This window comes from Heloderma suspectum, chromosome 3 (assembly GCF_057233095.1).
Source record: "Heloderma suspectum isolate Gila_16-S chromosome 3, 16-S_ref, whole genome shotgun sequence".
Lineage (NCBI taxonomy): Eukaryota > Metazoa > Chordata > Lepidosauria > Squamata > Helodermatidae > Heloderma > Heloderma suspectum.
This window is the reverse complement of record NC_139460.1, coordinates 222371970-222385957: the sequence shown is the minus strand read 5'-3', so window position 1 is coordinate 222385957 and position 13988 is coordinate 222371970. Positions and strand designations below refer to the sequence as shown.

General features: G+C 42.8%; 1 protein-coding gene across 8 annotated transcripts in view; it reads left to right on the top strand.

Annotated features, from left to right (window-relative positions):
• Window positions 1-13988, top strand: part of RNLS (renalase, FAD dependent amine oxidase) — a 158416-nt gene that overhangs the window by 94707 nt on the left and 49721 nt on the right. For all 8 annotated transcript variants that reach the window (XM_084845749.1, XM_084845747.1, XM_084845746.1 and 5 more), the window contains exon 5: window positions 5157-5330. In XM_084845749.1, the coding sequence (XP_084701875.1) occupies window positions 5157-5330 (174 nt within the window). The remainder of the gene's footprint in view (window positions 1-5156; window positions 5331-13988) is intronic.

Here is a 13988-nt window from a genome sequence, read left to right as displayed (position 1 = left end):
ACCCCTGCCCCATCCCCACTCCCATCCATCCCCATGATTGCTCTCTCACATTTTTTTTTAAAAGTAAGAAGAGCAAAGCAGCGAACCTGCTGGCTGCTGCTTCCTTCCAGAATCTAGAGTCAATGTACAGCTGGCTGGCTGCTGTACTAGTAGGTCTCTCCTCTACAGTAGACTCTGCCTGCTACACTCAGACAACAACAAACTACGCGCGTGCACAGACAGATACACAGAGCAGTAAGTCAAGGATATTCACCTGGATAAGGAAGAACATGTAAAGCTGCTTTATACTGAGTCCACTCAATGGTCCCTCTAGTTCAGTATTGTCTACACGGACTGGCATTGGCTCTCCAGGGTTTTCAAACAGGAGTCTTCCCATCCATACTTGGAGATGCTGGGGATTTCTGCATGCAAAGCTTGTGCTCTGCCACTGAGCTACAGCCCTTCCCCCTTACCCCCTTTGATAAGGTGGGGTGTTCCCTGCCTTGGTCTCTACAACAGGAACTCTTGGATGTTGCTACTGTTTTACTTCCTAACTTGCTTTCAGCTTGACCTGCTCCCACCTCTTGCGTGAATGCACTTGATCCTGTGAGGACCAGTGCCCACCTGGCCTGGCAAGCGAGTACCACCCTTGACCAAGCACATATCATTGCTGAGTATTATCTCACTGCTCCTTTACTTCTAAGACAACATTTAATAGTCAGCCTAACTCCACTCTCAGTATGGTTTAATAGGATTTATTTTGTTTCTTGGTTCTCTTAAGTAGTAGACACTCAACAAAGTTAACGCACCGCTCTTATGGATGGTTCATGGGAGTCTCTTTTTAACTTCTTCACAATGGGTTCCCTTATTTATCTCTTGTCCTTACTAGAATCTCTAAGACGGGGCACCACTGAACACTAATGAGCTTGCTTGTTTGGATGTCACAGCATTGGGTTGGTAGATACATTTTTTTCAGTCACATAATGGAAGAGATGTTGAATATGAATGATAATACAAGTTTGATTTTAGTTTCTGATGAAAGCAATCCTTTCTGTTTCCCTGTAATCAAATTGCTAGTGGAACAGTTGTGATCAAGACTTCTGTTTGTGCTCCTGGTGCAGTAGACTGTTGTAAACATTCTATTCATGACTTAATTAACTTGGCTTTTAAAATCTCTCAGTGCCCCAGCATCCCTTCCTCTGTATAAGGGTGCAGCCTAAAAGCATATCTCTCCCCCCCACCCCAAACACAGAGTATAATTAAATTATATTACCTGGTTTTACAAAAATAAGGGGGGAAGAATATTTTGTGGTTGTTCCAAGTGCACTGAATGAATAATGGTATACATGTATTTTAAAAGATTAACTGGTTGAGGGTTGTTTTGCTTGGCACAGGCCCTCTTAAGGGAAGCATGTGGTCTATATGTTCTTTTAGTACATTAACCATTTAACTGGTGCTTCTCCTTGAGGTTGAAACCATGCTCCTGATTGCTGTTCAAAAATGGATGTTTAGAGGTAATAAGAGCATGGAGCAGTGCAGCTTCATTCATATTTTTAAGTTCTGTATTTAGCCAAAACAAACACAACAAATCAAACACACAGGTATAGGATGGAGGACAACTGGTCTGGCACCATTACATGTGAAAAGGATTTCAGAACTGTAGTTGATCACACACTGAACATGAGTCAGTAGTGTGATGCGGTTGCAAAAAAGGCAAATGTAATATTAGGCTGAATTAATAGAACTAGAGTTTCCAAGTCATGAGAAGTAATGTTTCCACTTCATTCCTCACTAGTGTCTCTCATTTCGAGCATTATGTTGGGATGGATTCAGAGGAAGGTAACTAAGATAGTCAGGAGTATGGAAAACAAGTCCTACGAGGAAAGGTTGAAGGAACTGAGTCTGTTTATCCAGGAGAAGAGAAAACTCTGCTACTCCAGAGGGCAGGGCTAGATCTACTGGACTTAAGTTACAGGAGGGTAGGTTTTGGTTGAACATTAGGAGAAACATCTTAGCAGTAAGAGCAGTTCAATGATGGAGCTGATTACCTAAGGGCTGATGGACTCTGCCTTGCTGGAGGTCTTCAAGCAGAAGCTAGACAGCCATCTGTCAGGGATGCTGTAGCTCTGGATTTCCTGCATTGAGCAACAGATTGGACTAGGCAGCCTACAAATCTTCCTTCAACATTCTGATTCTATATCCTGCTTTCATAGAGTCACCAGATCATAGCCTGGAGATTCCCTCTAGGTCCAGCATGGAAGCAGAAGATGAAGCAGCCCTGCCTTCTCCTGCCCATTTTCTCTCTGCCTGCTGTAGCAAACAGGACTCCCAAGTGTGCTACACAGGAAGGGGCAACAGGGTAGGTAGAAGGGCAGGGATGGGTGGGAACAGACAGCCTTAGTGGCTTATTCTCCCACTTCATTGGTGGATGTAAAGCTAAAGAGTGATCTCTGCATTACAACCTGGAAACCCTAGCTTTCCCTAAAGCCTTTCTTGTTGAGGTGAGTTTTGTTGCATAGATGTAATTAAAACTGAAATGTGGACCGCAGTGCAAGATGTTACACGTTCTTTAAGAACAGACAGACCATGCAGGCTACCAAGCGAGAGGTACGGAGAACCACATGCAGAGAAATAAGTTCTGTTTTAAAGAGGAATTGAACCTCAGTGACCATGGGTGAACTAGATACTGACGAATAGATGAGCCAAGTGGTGAGGGCGGATTCTCTGAATGCAGTTGAAGTATATGACAGTTCTGGATTAGCAGCCCTTCCTATTGCCCTGAGGGACTTGTGGCTCTGGAGTTTGCGTTAGAACTGCCACTGCATGATGCCAAACATTGACAGCCATTTCTGCTTGCTGAGAACATTCCCACAGTTTCAAGGAAACATCACCTTCACTTTGCCAGCTAAACTTACACAGTGTTGTGGCTGATCCCTTTCTCCAAATGTACCCATCTTTTTCTCCTGAGGACCTGCTCTGATGATATACCACATTCTCAACACATAATTTTCAGGCCAGTGTGTGCTGTGTTTTTCTGCTTACCGAATACATGTGAAAATGTACTGCATGAATGGCTCTCTCAGTGCAATCAGCTGCACAAGCATGTCCCTTGAACAGAAGTCCTCCAATATCCTGACTGTAGTTCAAAGGATCATGGGGGAGTAATTTACATGTATTTATAAAGTTTTGGGTGCCACAATAGCCGAATCAAGATTGACTGTTGCCAGGAACAGTATTCTTTCGTGGTGGCACTTCTCTTGCGGAATTCTCTCCTGGAAAGAATTAATGTACCAAATGTTGCAGTTTTTAGAAAAATCAGTAAAGGCCTTCCTCTCTCGTCGGGATTGCGAGAGCTAGGAATCAGTTAAAGTGGCGGTTAGTGTCCTCTGTTTGTAATTGAAAATGTTTATTTGCTAAAGGATCTACAGTTATATATTCTAAAGAATGTTGGTGTTTTATTTTTATGATGCGAGCTACTTTGGGGCAGGCAAGAAAGAAATGGCTCCATGTGTATTCAGTCAGGAGAATCATTCTGGAGTCATGTTGAACTGAACTGGCACTTTTAACCTTGGATCATGAATGCACTGGTTGTTGTCCACGGCTCACGTTCTTATCTGTATTTATAGTAGCATGGAGATACGTTTTTGCACTCATGAACCCCCAAATCTTGAGGTCACTGAGCCCATGTTAAGAATGTTCATTAGCAATGAAAAAATGACTCGGTACTTAAGATTGCTGTTTTCAGCTGCTCTTGTACATTCTAAGTACACACATGCACGTCTTACTTCAGTGCCAAAATCTGAGTAATTCTGAAGTCAGTGGAATTTGCTTATGTAGGCAACTCTGCCAAGTACAGCATTAGTTACTGCCCCAGGTTGGGTTATTATTTATGGTGGAAGCTTGGAATTGAGGGTACTTTGGAGGAGAAAGAGAGTGTAAAACAGCCTTCTTCAACTTGGTGCCTTCCTGATATGTTGGACTGGCTGAGGCATGCTGGAAGTTGTAATCCAACTGACATTTTTAAATTAATATCTGCATTATAATACAGAGGACAAAGCACTGTCCCTAAGCACCACAGGTTCGCTGGTGCACATACAGAGCTCCATACCTGTTCAGTTCTGTATCAAGGGAACTCCATGCCCAAATTCGGTATTCGCTTTCACCCAAAGCTGACACTGATCCCATCACTGAGATGTATAGGAGGGTCCTCCTGGACTTATCAGACTTCCTCCCAATCCCAGTGGGAATAGGTATATTGGCATTCCAGAGACCAAGATTATTTTGTGGCATGAGCTTTCGTAGACAACAGTCTGAGGTGTCTGAAGTCATCTCTGATACAAAAACAGAAGAATTTTCAAGGACCAAAAAGGAGATTTGGGAGTGGAACTGCATTAACAAATTTGATCACATTTCTTTGGTTCTGAATAAGAACGTAAGAAAAACCACAGTTATTACTGTCCGCTTTGGACATACGCTCAGGAATATTGCCTGCTGGTCTCAGTGTTGCATGCCTTTTCTTGTGGCTGGGGTGATGCTGGTGGTATTGATTTCTGTTACCTAATAACATCGTTGGAATGAATTTCTTCATGGAGTTGCAGATCTCAGTACTTTTAGTGAGTGAGCTTTTAGATTGTAACAATTCTGCAATGTTTTAAACTAAACCTATTAATTCGTGATATGATACCCTTTGTGAGATAGAATTTTTTCATGTTGTAGCCATTAACTTATAATCCGATTACATATATTTTATATATGATATAACTTCATAGCACAACACTTTCCTTTTAGTCACAATGTGTTCTCAAGATTCTATTGTAACTTCTTTCCTTTTTGGTTTGTTCAGTTTACTTAGTTCCCCACCCCACTTTACTTTGTTTTTTCCCACATCTACCTACCACCTTCTCACTCCACTTCGTGCAGAGGGAAATATATTTCATGTCAAGGGGGCAGACTCTCAAATTTCCTAAAGTTCTCTGATGAAGGTCAGTGCAACAATAACAAAGAACCAGGGCTAGGTTCATGTTCTTTTATTTAAAGCCGTGAAATGGTGCATGACATTTTTCTAGGCACATATGAGTGCTGTTTTAGGAAAAGATTAAGCGGATTAGCTGTAGCATTATTTGCAGGTTTAATGCTCGGAGAGAAAAGTAATTGTCTGATTCCCTTTTTTTCCACAGTAATTAACAAAAGTCAAAGGCAGCAACTGGAATCTGTGAGCTATTCCTCTCGCTATGCTCTGGGCCTTTTTTATGAAGCTGGCACGCAGATTGATGTCCCTTGGGCAGCACAGTACATCTCCAATAATCCCTGCATACGCTTCATCTCCATCGATAATAAGAAGCGCAATATAGGTCAGTGCTCCCATTATTCCCTTTAAACACAGTAACAATGGAGGGTATAGATCATGGTGGAGCGGGAGGGGGGGATGTTACTTAATTGAGTGTTGCTATTCTGAACGGAGCAAGTATTTAACTCCATGCCGTGAGGGATAAAAAATGTAATGTCACATTTGGCCCCGTAATAAAATGCATAATGAAACGCCGGAACTTTTTCAGAAAAAACACCTCCCAGCACATGGTTTACATTACAGCATTTTATGAAAGCGGTGCCAGAGAACACCAAGATTATAAAGAAACCAAGCAAACATCAAAATGCTGCCATTCCAAGAAGTGCCCCGTTCTGTTATTTAACTGTTCAGTTCATGTACGTACCAATTTATTCCACCATCCATCCACAGCTTTACAACCCTTCGTCACCCTTTCCCCACTGAGCATGCTCAGATCCAGAAATGAATAGTATAGCCCAGTTCGGTGTCAGCAAGTGTGTGCTTTTACCATGAGGCTTCAATATCCTTCCCCAACCTGGTGCCCTCCAGGTGTTTTGAACTTCAACTGCTGTCAGCCCTAACTAACATGGCCAGTGGTCAGGAATGCTGGGAGTTTAGTCCAAAACATCTGGAGGGCACCAGGTTGGGCTACAGTAATTTAATCTATCAAACAAGGCCCCTTTTTTCAGAGTTTTGCTTTTGTGGGTGTTTTGGGACATACCATTGAAAATGGCAATGAACAAGACGTTCTGTGTGACTTTATTAAATATGTTAATGTAGAAAAATGGGGGTGGGGCCAATAGTCAGTTTCATTTCTTGATTAAATTTCAGTATTAAGGTTTTTATTGTAACATTTTCTGGAGAGGTAGCTGTGTTAGTCTGTTGCAGCCAAAACAACAGGTATTGTGGCACCTTAGAGACTAACACATTTATTCTAGCATTAGCTTTCGTGGACACTGTCCACTCATCAGATGCATGAAGCATTAACCTCAAGTTGCCAGTTGGTTATGTCTTTAAGGTGCCACAAGACCCTTCCATTTTGTTTTTATAATACTGTAGCCTTCCTTCACCAGTCAGTGGAAAGGTAGGTAGCAGGCACAGCTGAGGTCAGCCTTTCCCAGCCTGGTGTCCTCTAGATGTGTTGGACTGCAACTCCCATCTGCAACTACATGCTGGCTTGGAATGATGGGAGTTGCAGCCAGTCACATCTGCACAACACCAGGTTGGGGAAGCCTGGCTTATGCTTTTCCCATTCTAAAGCCAGCTGTGCTATATCCCAGCAGATTTTTATCCCTATATCCAGCTAAACTCTGCAATCTACTGTGTATCCCATGCAGATGGGGTATGTTTCTTTCAGGTGTTTCAGGCTGCATCTCTCTTCATAGTACTGTACATACAGAGGATCTCTCCACCAGCCTAAAATCCCACATTTAAAACAGGGCTTTCTGCTTCCGTTTTAAATGCAGGATCACGATGGACTCCCTTTACATGTACTTCCTTCCCCCCTCCTTTTCCCCCTTATCTGAGTCTTCCATATGTTTCATTATACAGCCACTAGATGGCACCGTGGTCTAGCTGTTATTGCAGCTTTTCCTTTTTCATGAGGGAACTCAAGTGTGGTATTTTGATAGCTCATTAACTAGGTTCTTTTAAAAACTGGAATAAAGGTCATTTAGTGCGGGAAACGCCCTGGAGGTTATCGACTTCATCTAAAGGGCCCGCAAACTTCCATGAGTAATCAACTCAATAGCAGGATAAAAGTGCTGTGTAAAGGAGCCCACAGTCCTTAATCACTAGACCGGAAACTGTGAGTGCAGCAGCCCTGATCAAGATGGCCAGCACTGTCAGCACTGACCCCGTCAATCACTTGTCTGTGGTTAGGAAGTGAATTACCTCCCTTACCCTGAACAGGTATTGTAGAATACACTCCCCACCACCAATAACCTGCCTGATCTCCATACCAACACCACTGATTATCTTAATTGGCAGATAGACAAGCACAGATAAGGCATGCATACTAGTGAATAAGGAGATCTGGGTTTTGTGCTCTGATGAACACATGAAGCTCTGTATCAGTGGGTTTACTCCTTCACTCCAGTAGAAGGACAGCTATGTGTGTTCATTCTTTGCATAGACAGAGCTGCTCCTCCAGTGAACTAATGCAGGAAGTTACTTCAGGTGTGAAGAGTGCCACAGGTGCAACAGCATCACACCTTCCATACTGTGAGACAATATTCATGTCTTTTCTGCGGATAAAGCTCACACCCTTTCTCTATCCACATTATCCTTAATAGAGATTTGACAAATGTCATTCCATGTGAATCGGTGTTGATCTCAGAATCTTTCACTAGAGGTTGGAAATGAGGTCTCATATCAAATTTGCCCAGTCCTATCCAAACTGTTGTTGTTTTCTGGCAAATGTAGACACATCCTTTCTGCACACAAACAAAGGGGAGCTGGCTGCCAGCATGGTACAAATAGTGAAATAAACAACGCTGTCTACCTCTTGTCTCCAAACTGAAGAATTATTATTATTATTATTATTATTATTAAATTTATTAATCGCCCATCTGGCTGGTCACCCAGCCACTCTGGGCGATGTACAACATACAATAAAACAGTTTGAAACAATGGAATTCTACAATAAAAACATTTTCTAAAATACCCTAACCCACCCCAAATGCCTGCCTGAACAACCATGTTTTTAATGCACGATGGAAGCTCATTAAAGATGATTAATGATGGGAAGCAATAGCAGCTTCCCTCCCAGGCCAATAGCACTTTGGTCATATGGGGGGGGGGGATTTTCATCAGGACTGTGGCACAAGGGAAAAGGATTAAACCTATCCCCTCTTTGCGCTTCGCAGCCTGGATTCCCGCTCCACTGCTCCTAATCCTTTTTAGGCACAAGAGCAAACCACATGTTTAACATAGCATGTAGATTGGCCCTTAGTCTCCACAAAGTTACGTTTTGTCATGGATCCAATTACATGCTAGCTAGATATATGTGCAAATGATAGTGCTTGTATTTTCAAGTTGATTGGACACTTCCCCTCCTATCTCCATTCGAACGCAACAGAGTGTAGAAAGTGCATAGAGCCTCTGCTTAAAAAGGACCTCCTGGAAGACAAACGGCTAACCCAGGCAACCTGATTCCCTGCAGTTATTTTGGTCTAAAACACCCATAAATCCCAGTCAGCATGACCAATGGTCAGGCATTATGGGAATTGTGGTCCAAAACAACTGGAGGGCACCAGGTTGCCTACCTGTCCCTGAGCTAACCAGACAGTTTTGATGAACATGAGCACACACATTTGGTACATGCACATATCAGTGCATAGTGGTCATAAAGGTGTACAAGGGGAGTAGTTGATCTGGTAGATTAATGGATGGAGAATTTGAATAATCCGATCTTCAAAAAATACTGAAATGTGTTATCTAAACATTTCCTTCCCACCTAAGTTCATTTGGGCTCTCAGTGCAGCTTACCAGATATTATTTCCTCTCTTTTGTCTCTCTAACTTGCTTCATTTAAAATGGGAATGCTGATCTATATTCATGTACTTCTGAATAGGGATTAGAGGAAATTAATTTTGTTCTCATTTTGATGGAAATTTACCTATTTTTGCACTTTCGGACCAATTTGCAAACCGAAAATCCTTTGAAATTCAGACCTCTCTGAATATTGCAATGGAGTTCTTCAATCAAAAAATACATACAAAAAGTATATATTAGGTTAAAAAAAATTCACAAAATGCATACATTAGTGAAAAGAACATTTAAAATGCATTACATTAGAAAAAAGGTTTGCAAAAATATATACATTGGGCAAAACATCATATAAAAATATGTATGAGAGAAAATATGTGGAAAAGCATGTACAAATGTTCATATAAACTTTTTAAAACCCCTCAATGTTCAGGATGAACTGAACTTAAAATCAGGAAAATTCTCAAAGTTTGTGATGTACTGAATTTAAAATTGGAAAAACTAGAAACAGAGAGAATCTAAAATCGACAGATTTGTCCATCCCTACTTTTGACAACAGATTTAGCATTCTGTGCTGAAATATGCTGTTGACCCCATGAATTTAGTGAATGAAGGTTTTCAAAATCTGCCTTTATAATTGCCTCTACAAGGAGTAGCTATTAGTTTGGTGGGCAATATCACAACTTGCTTAGGACAATCGTTCTCCCCCGCTCCTCTCCTCCTTTCTGTACTAGTTGTGTTTGTGCAACATATTTTTTTGTGCATCTGTTCAAGAGTTCTCATTTTTCTGTATTTCTAATGCCCCCTTCAGTAGAACTCTACCTAGACTCTATGTTGCAAAGCTCTCCTCTCTGAATGGCTGAATGGACAATTGCCTTGTTTCAATACACACACACACACACACACACGCACACACAGAATGTCCAAGTATGGTCCTTTTAGGTAAGCATGGCTAAGATCTGTGGTCATCAGAGCCTCTGCTGTTTAAGGGCACAGCTGTGGGCCATCTGCCAGAGAAGCCTGCTGCTTTGCTCCTACCCGTTTCACCCTTGGCTCTATAACAGCAGCATCCCTAATGAATGCAACTGTCATGTAGGTCATCTCAGGAGGCCATTGGAGATGCAGTTTACCCGGGGCATAGAAGGTCAAGATCTGGACCTTGACCTAAATCCAGTATTGAACAAGGGGCACTGAAGCATGGGGAGTACCAGAGTGATGTGGTTTCGGTTGCAGCCTGCTGTTTCATAAATGGGTGGCTTATACATTAATTTTCATCCATAGACATCTGACTCCTATGCTTCCCAGCCTTCATCTCTGTCCTCAGCTTTATGCTAAATAAGAACTGCATGGATTTACCTTAGTTGCACAGAAAAGAATGCAGTGTCCTGCACTGCTGGGTTACTGAGGATGTAATCCTAAAAGGCACTGACCTGGGAGTAAGACCCATCGACCTCAGTGGGGCTTACTTCTGAGTAGATGTCTATAGAATTGCACTGTAAAAACGTTTTCTTCTGAAATCCTGCAGTTTTCAGCTCCAGCGGTAGCCACAAAGTTTCTGCCTTCTTCACGGCACAAGGATACGGGAGCTCACATCTCCAATTGTAGGTGAGGTTATACAATAAGCCACAACTGGAGAACATTTGGCATTGGGTAGTTTAAAAGTACAATCAATTAATTAATTAATTAACTAGTTCTATGTCTCCGTTCGCCATCAAATTACCTTGTCTTTATTTTATTTTATTTTATTTTGAGCTGTATACCCCGCCCTTCAATAAAATACCAAGGGTGTCTTCCCACTTTTCACTTCAGTTGGTGCCTCTTAGTCCATTTCCCCATCTTCTGCCACTCTCCAGTTGGATTAATAGTGTATATTTATTATGTAGATGAGAGATTTAGCATTCCATCTATTTTCTTTTGTATTTAGCTTTAGCTTTAGGTCACATGTGCTGTGGTCATTCCCACATGAAACATATAGGAACTATATGAAATTATTACACATATGATATTAAAATATAACATGGGAATTAACTCTTAAGGGCATCTTTTTCCAGTGGTGTTACTAGAGGGTAAGGTTGTCCATTGTGGGGAAATCCAGCCCTGGCTCAGCTTCCATTTGTGAGCTGAGCCACGTAATAGTTCCCAAAAACCCAGGAACTTTACCATGTTTTTTGCATAAAATCACAGGTCAATTTGCGGAAGATGGTGGCCATAAATAGTGCAATTTGTGCTATTTATGGCTGTGATTTTGTGCAAATCACAATTTGAGCACCCCCCCCAAAAAAATCCACAGGTTAGCCCGACTTGTCGCACACCGAGTCAGGCCAACTTTCCAGGCTGGAGAATGAACATAAGAACGTAAGAGCCATGCTGGATCAGACCAAGGATCCATCTAGTCCAGCATTCTGTTCACACAGTGGCCAGCCAGCCGTCGACCGGGAACCCACAAGCAGGGCATGAGTGCAGCAGCACTCTCCCACCCATGTTCCCCAGCAACTGGTGTATATAGGCTCACTACTTCTGGTACTGGAGGTTTGTTGTTGTTTATTCGTTCAGTCGCTTCCGACTCTTCGTGACTTCATGGACCAGCCCACGCCAGAGCCTCCTGTCAGCCGTCGCCACCCCCAGCTCCCCCAAGGTCAAGTGCGTCACCTCCAGAATATCATCCATCCACCTTGCCCTTGGTCGGCCCCTCTTCCTTTTGCCTTCCACTTTCCCTAGCATCAGCATCTTCTCCAGGGTATCCTGTCTTCTCATGATGTGGCCAAAGTACTTCAGTTTTGCCTTTAATATCCTTCCCTCAAGTGAGCAGTCTGGCTTTATTTCCTGGAGTATGGACTGGTTTGATCTTCTTGCAGTCCAAGGCACTCTCAGAATTTTCCTCCAGCACCACAGTTCAAAAGCATCTATCTTCCTTCGCTCTGCCTTCCTTATGTTCCAGCTCTCGCAGCCATAGTTTACTACGGGGAATACCATTGCTTTCACTATGCAGACCTTTGTTGTCAGCGTGATGTCTCTGCTCTTCACTATTTTATCAAGATTTGTCATTGCTGTCCTCCCAAGAAGTAAACGTCTTCTGATTTCCTGGCTGCAGTCAGCGTCTGCAGTAATCTTTGCACCTAGAAAGACAAAGTCTGTCACTGCCTCCACGTTTTCTCCCTCTATTTGCCAGTTATCCATCAAGCTGGTTGCCATAATCTTGGTTTTTTTGAGGTTTAACTGCAACCCAGCTTTTGCACTTTCTTCTTTCACCTTCATCATGAGGTTCCTCAGCTCCTCCTCGCTTTCAGCCATCAAAGTGGTATCATCTGCATATCGGAGATTGTTAATGTTTCTTCCAACGATTTTAACTCCAGACTTGGCTTCATCAAGCCCAGCATGTCGCATGATGTGTTCTGCGTACAGGTTGAATAGGTAGGGTGAGAGTATACAACCCTGCCGTACTCCTTTCCCAATCTTAAACCAGTCCGTTGATCCGTGGTCTGTTCTTACCGTTGCTACTTGGTCGTTATACAGATTCCTCAAGAGGCAGACAAGATGACTTGGTATCCCCATCCCACCAAGAACTTGCCACAATTTGTGATGATCGACACAGTCAAAGGCTTTAGAATAGTCAATAAAACAGAAATAGATGTTTTTCTGAAACTCCCTGGCTTTCTCCGTTATCCAGTAGATATTGGCAGTTTGGTCTCTAGTTCCTCTGCCTTTTCTAAACCCAGCCTGTACATCTGGCAATTCTCATTCCATGAATTGCTGGAGTCTACCTTGCAAGGTCTTGAGCATTACCTTACTGGCATGTGAAATAAGTGCCACTGTTCGATAGTTTGAACATTCTTTGGTGCTTCCCTTTTTTGGTATGGGGATATAAGTTGATCTTTTCCAATCTGTTGGCCATTGTTGTGTTTTCCAAATTTGCTGGCATATGGCATGCATCACCTTGACAGCATCATCTTGCAAGATTTTAAATAGTTCAGCTGGGATACCGTCATCTCCTGCTGCCTTGTTATTAGCAATGCTTCTTAAGGCCCGTTCAACCTCACTCTTCAGGATGTCTGGCTCTAGCTCACTGACCACACTGTCAAATCTATCCCCAATATTATGATCCTTCCTATACAGATCTTCCCCTTCATGGATCACTGCCTTGTTGTGGCGAAGGGGCTTGCGTAACTCAGTGAAGCCATAAGCTATGCCGTGCAGGGCCACCCAAGACGGACAGGTCATGGCAGAGAGTTCTGACAAAATGTGGTCCACTGGAGAAGGAAATGGCAACCCACTCCAGTATTCTTGCCAAGAAAACCCCATGGAACGTATCACAAGGCTAAAAGAGATGACGCCGGAAGATGAGCCCCTCAGGTCGGAAGGTGTCCAATATGCTACTGGGGAAGAGCAGAGGGTATTTCCAAGTAGCGCCAGAAAGAGTGAAGCGGCTGGGCCAAACCCGAAAGGACACTCAGCTGTGGATGTGTCTGGTGGTGAAAAGAAAATCCGATGCTGTAAAGAACACTATTGTTTAGGAACCTGGAATGTCAGATCAATGAATCAAGGTAAGCTGGAGGTGGTCAAACATGAGATGGCAAGATTGAACATCGACATCTTGGGAGTCAGCGAACTCAAATGGACAGGCATGGGCGAATTTAATTCAGGTGACCATCATATCTACTATTGTGGGCAAGAATCCCTTAGAAGAAATGGAGTAGCACTCATAGTCAACAAAAGGGTGGGAAAAGCAGTACTGGGGTACAATCTTAAAAATGATAGAATGATCTCAGTACGAATCCAAGGCAAACCATTCAACATCACAGTAATTCAAGTCTATGCCCCAACCACTGAGGCCGAAGAAGCTGAGGTTGATCGGTTCTATGAAGACCTACAACACCTTCTAGAACTAACACCAAAAAAAGATGTCCTCTTCATCATAGGGGATTGGAATGCTAAAGTAGGAAGTCAAGAAATCACCGGGATAACAGGCAGGCATGGCCTTGGTGTACAAAATGAAGCAGGACAAAAGCTAATAGAGTTTTGCCAAGAGAACATGCTGATCATAGCAAACACTCTTTTCCAACAGCACAAGAGGCGACTCTACACATGGACGTCACCAGATGGTCAATATCGAAATCAGATTGATTATGTCCTTTGCAGCCAAAGATGGAGAAGCTCCATACAGTCAGTAAAAACAAGACCTGGAGCTGACTGTGGC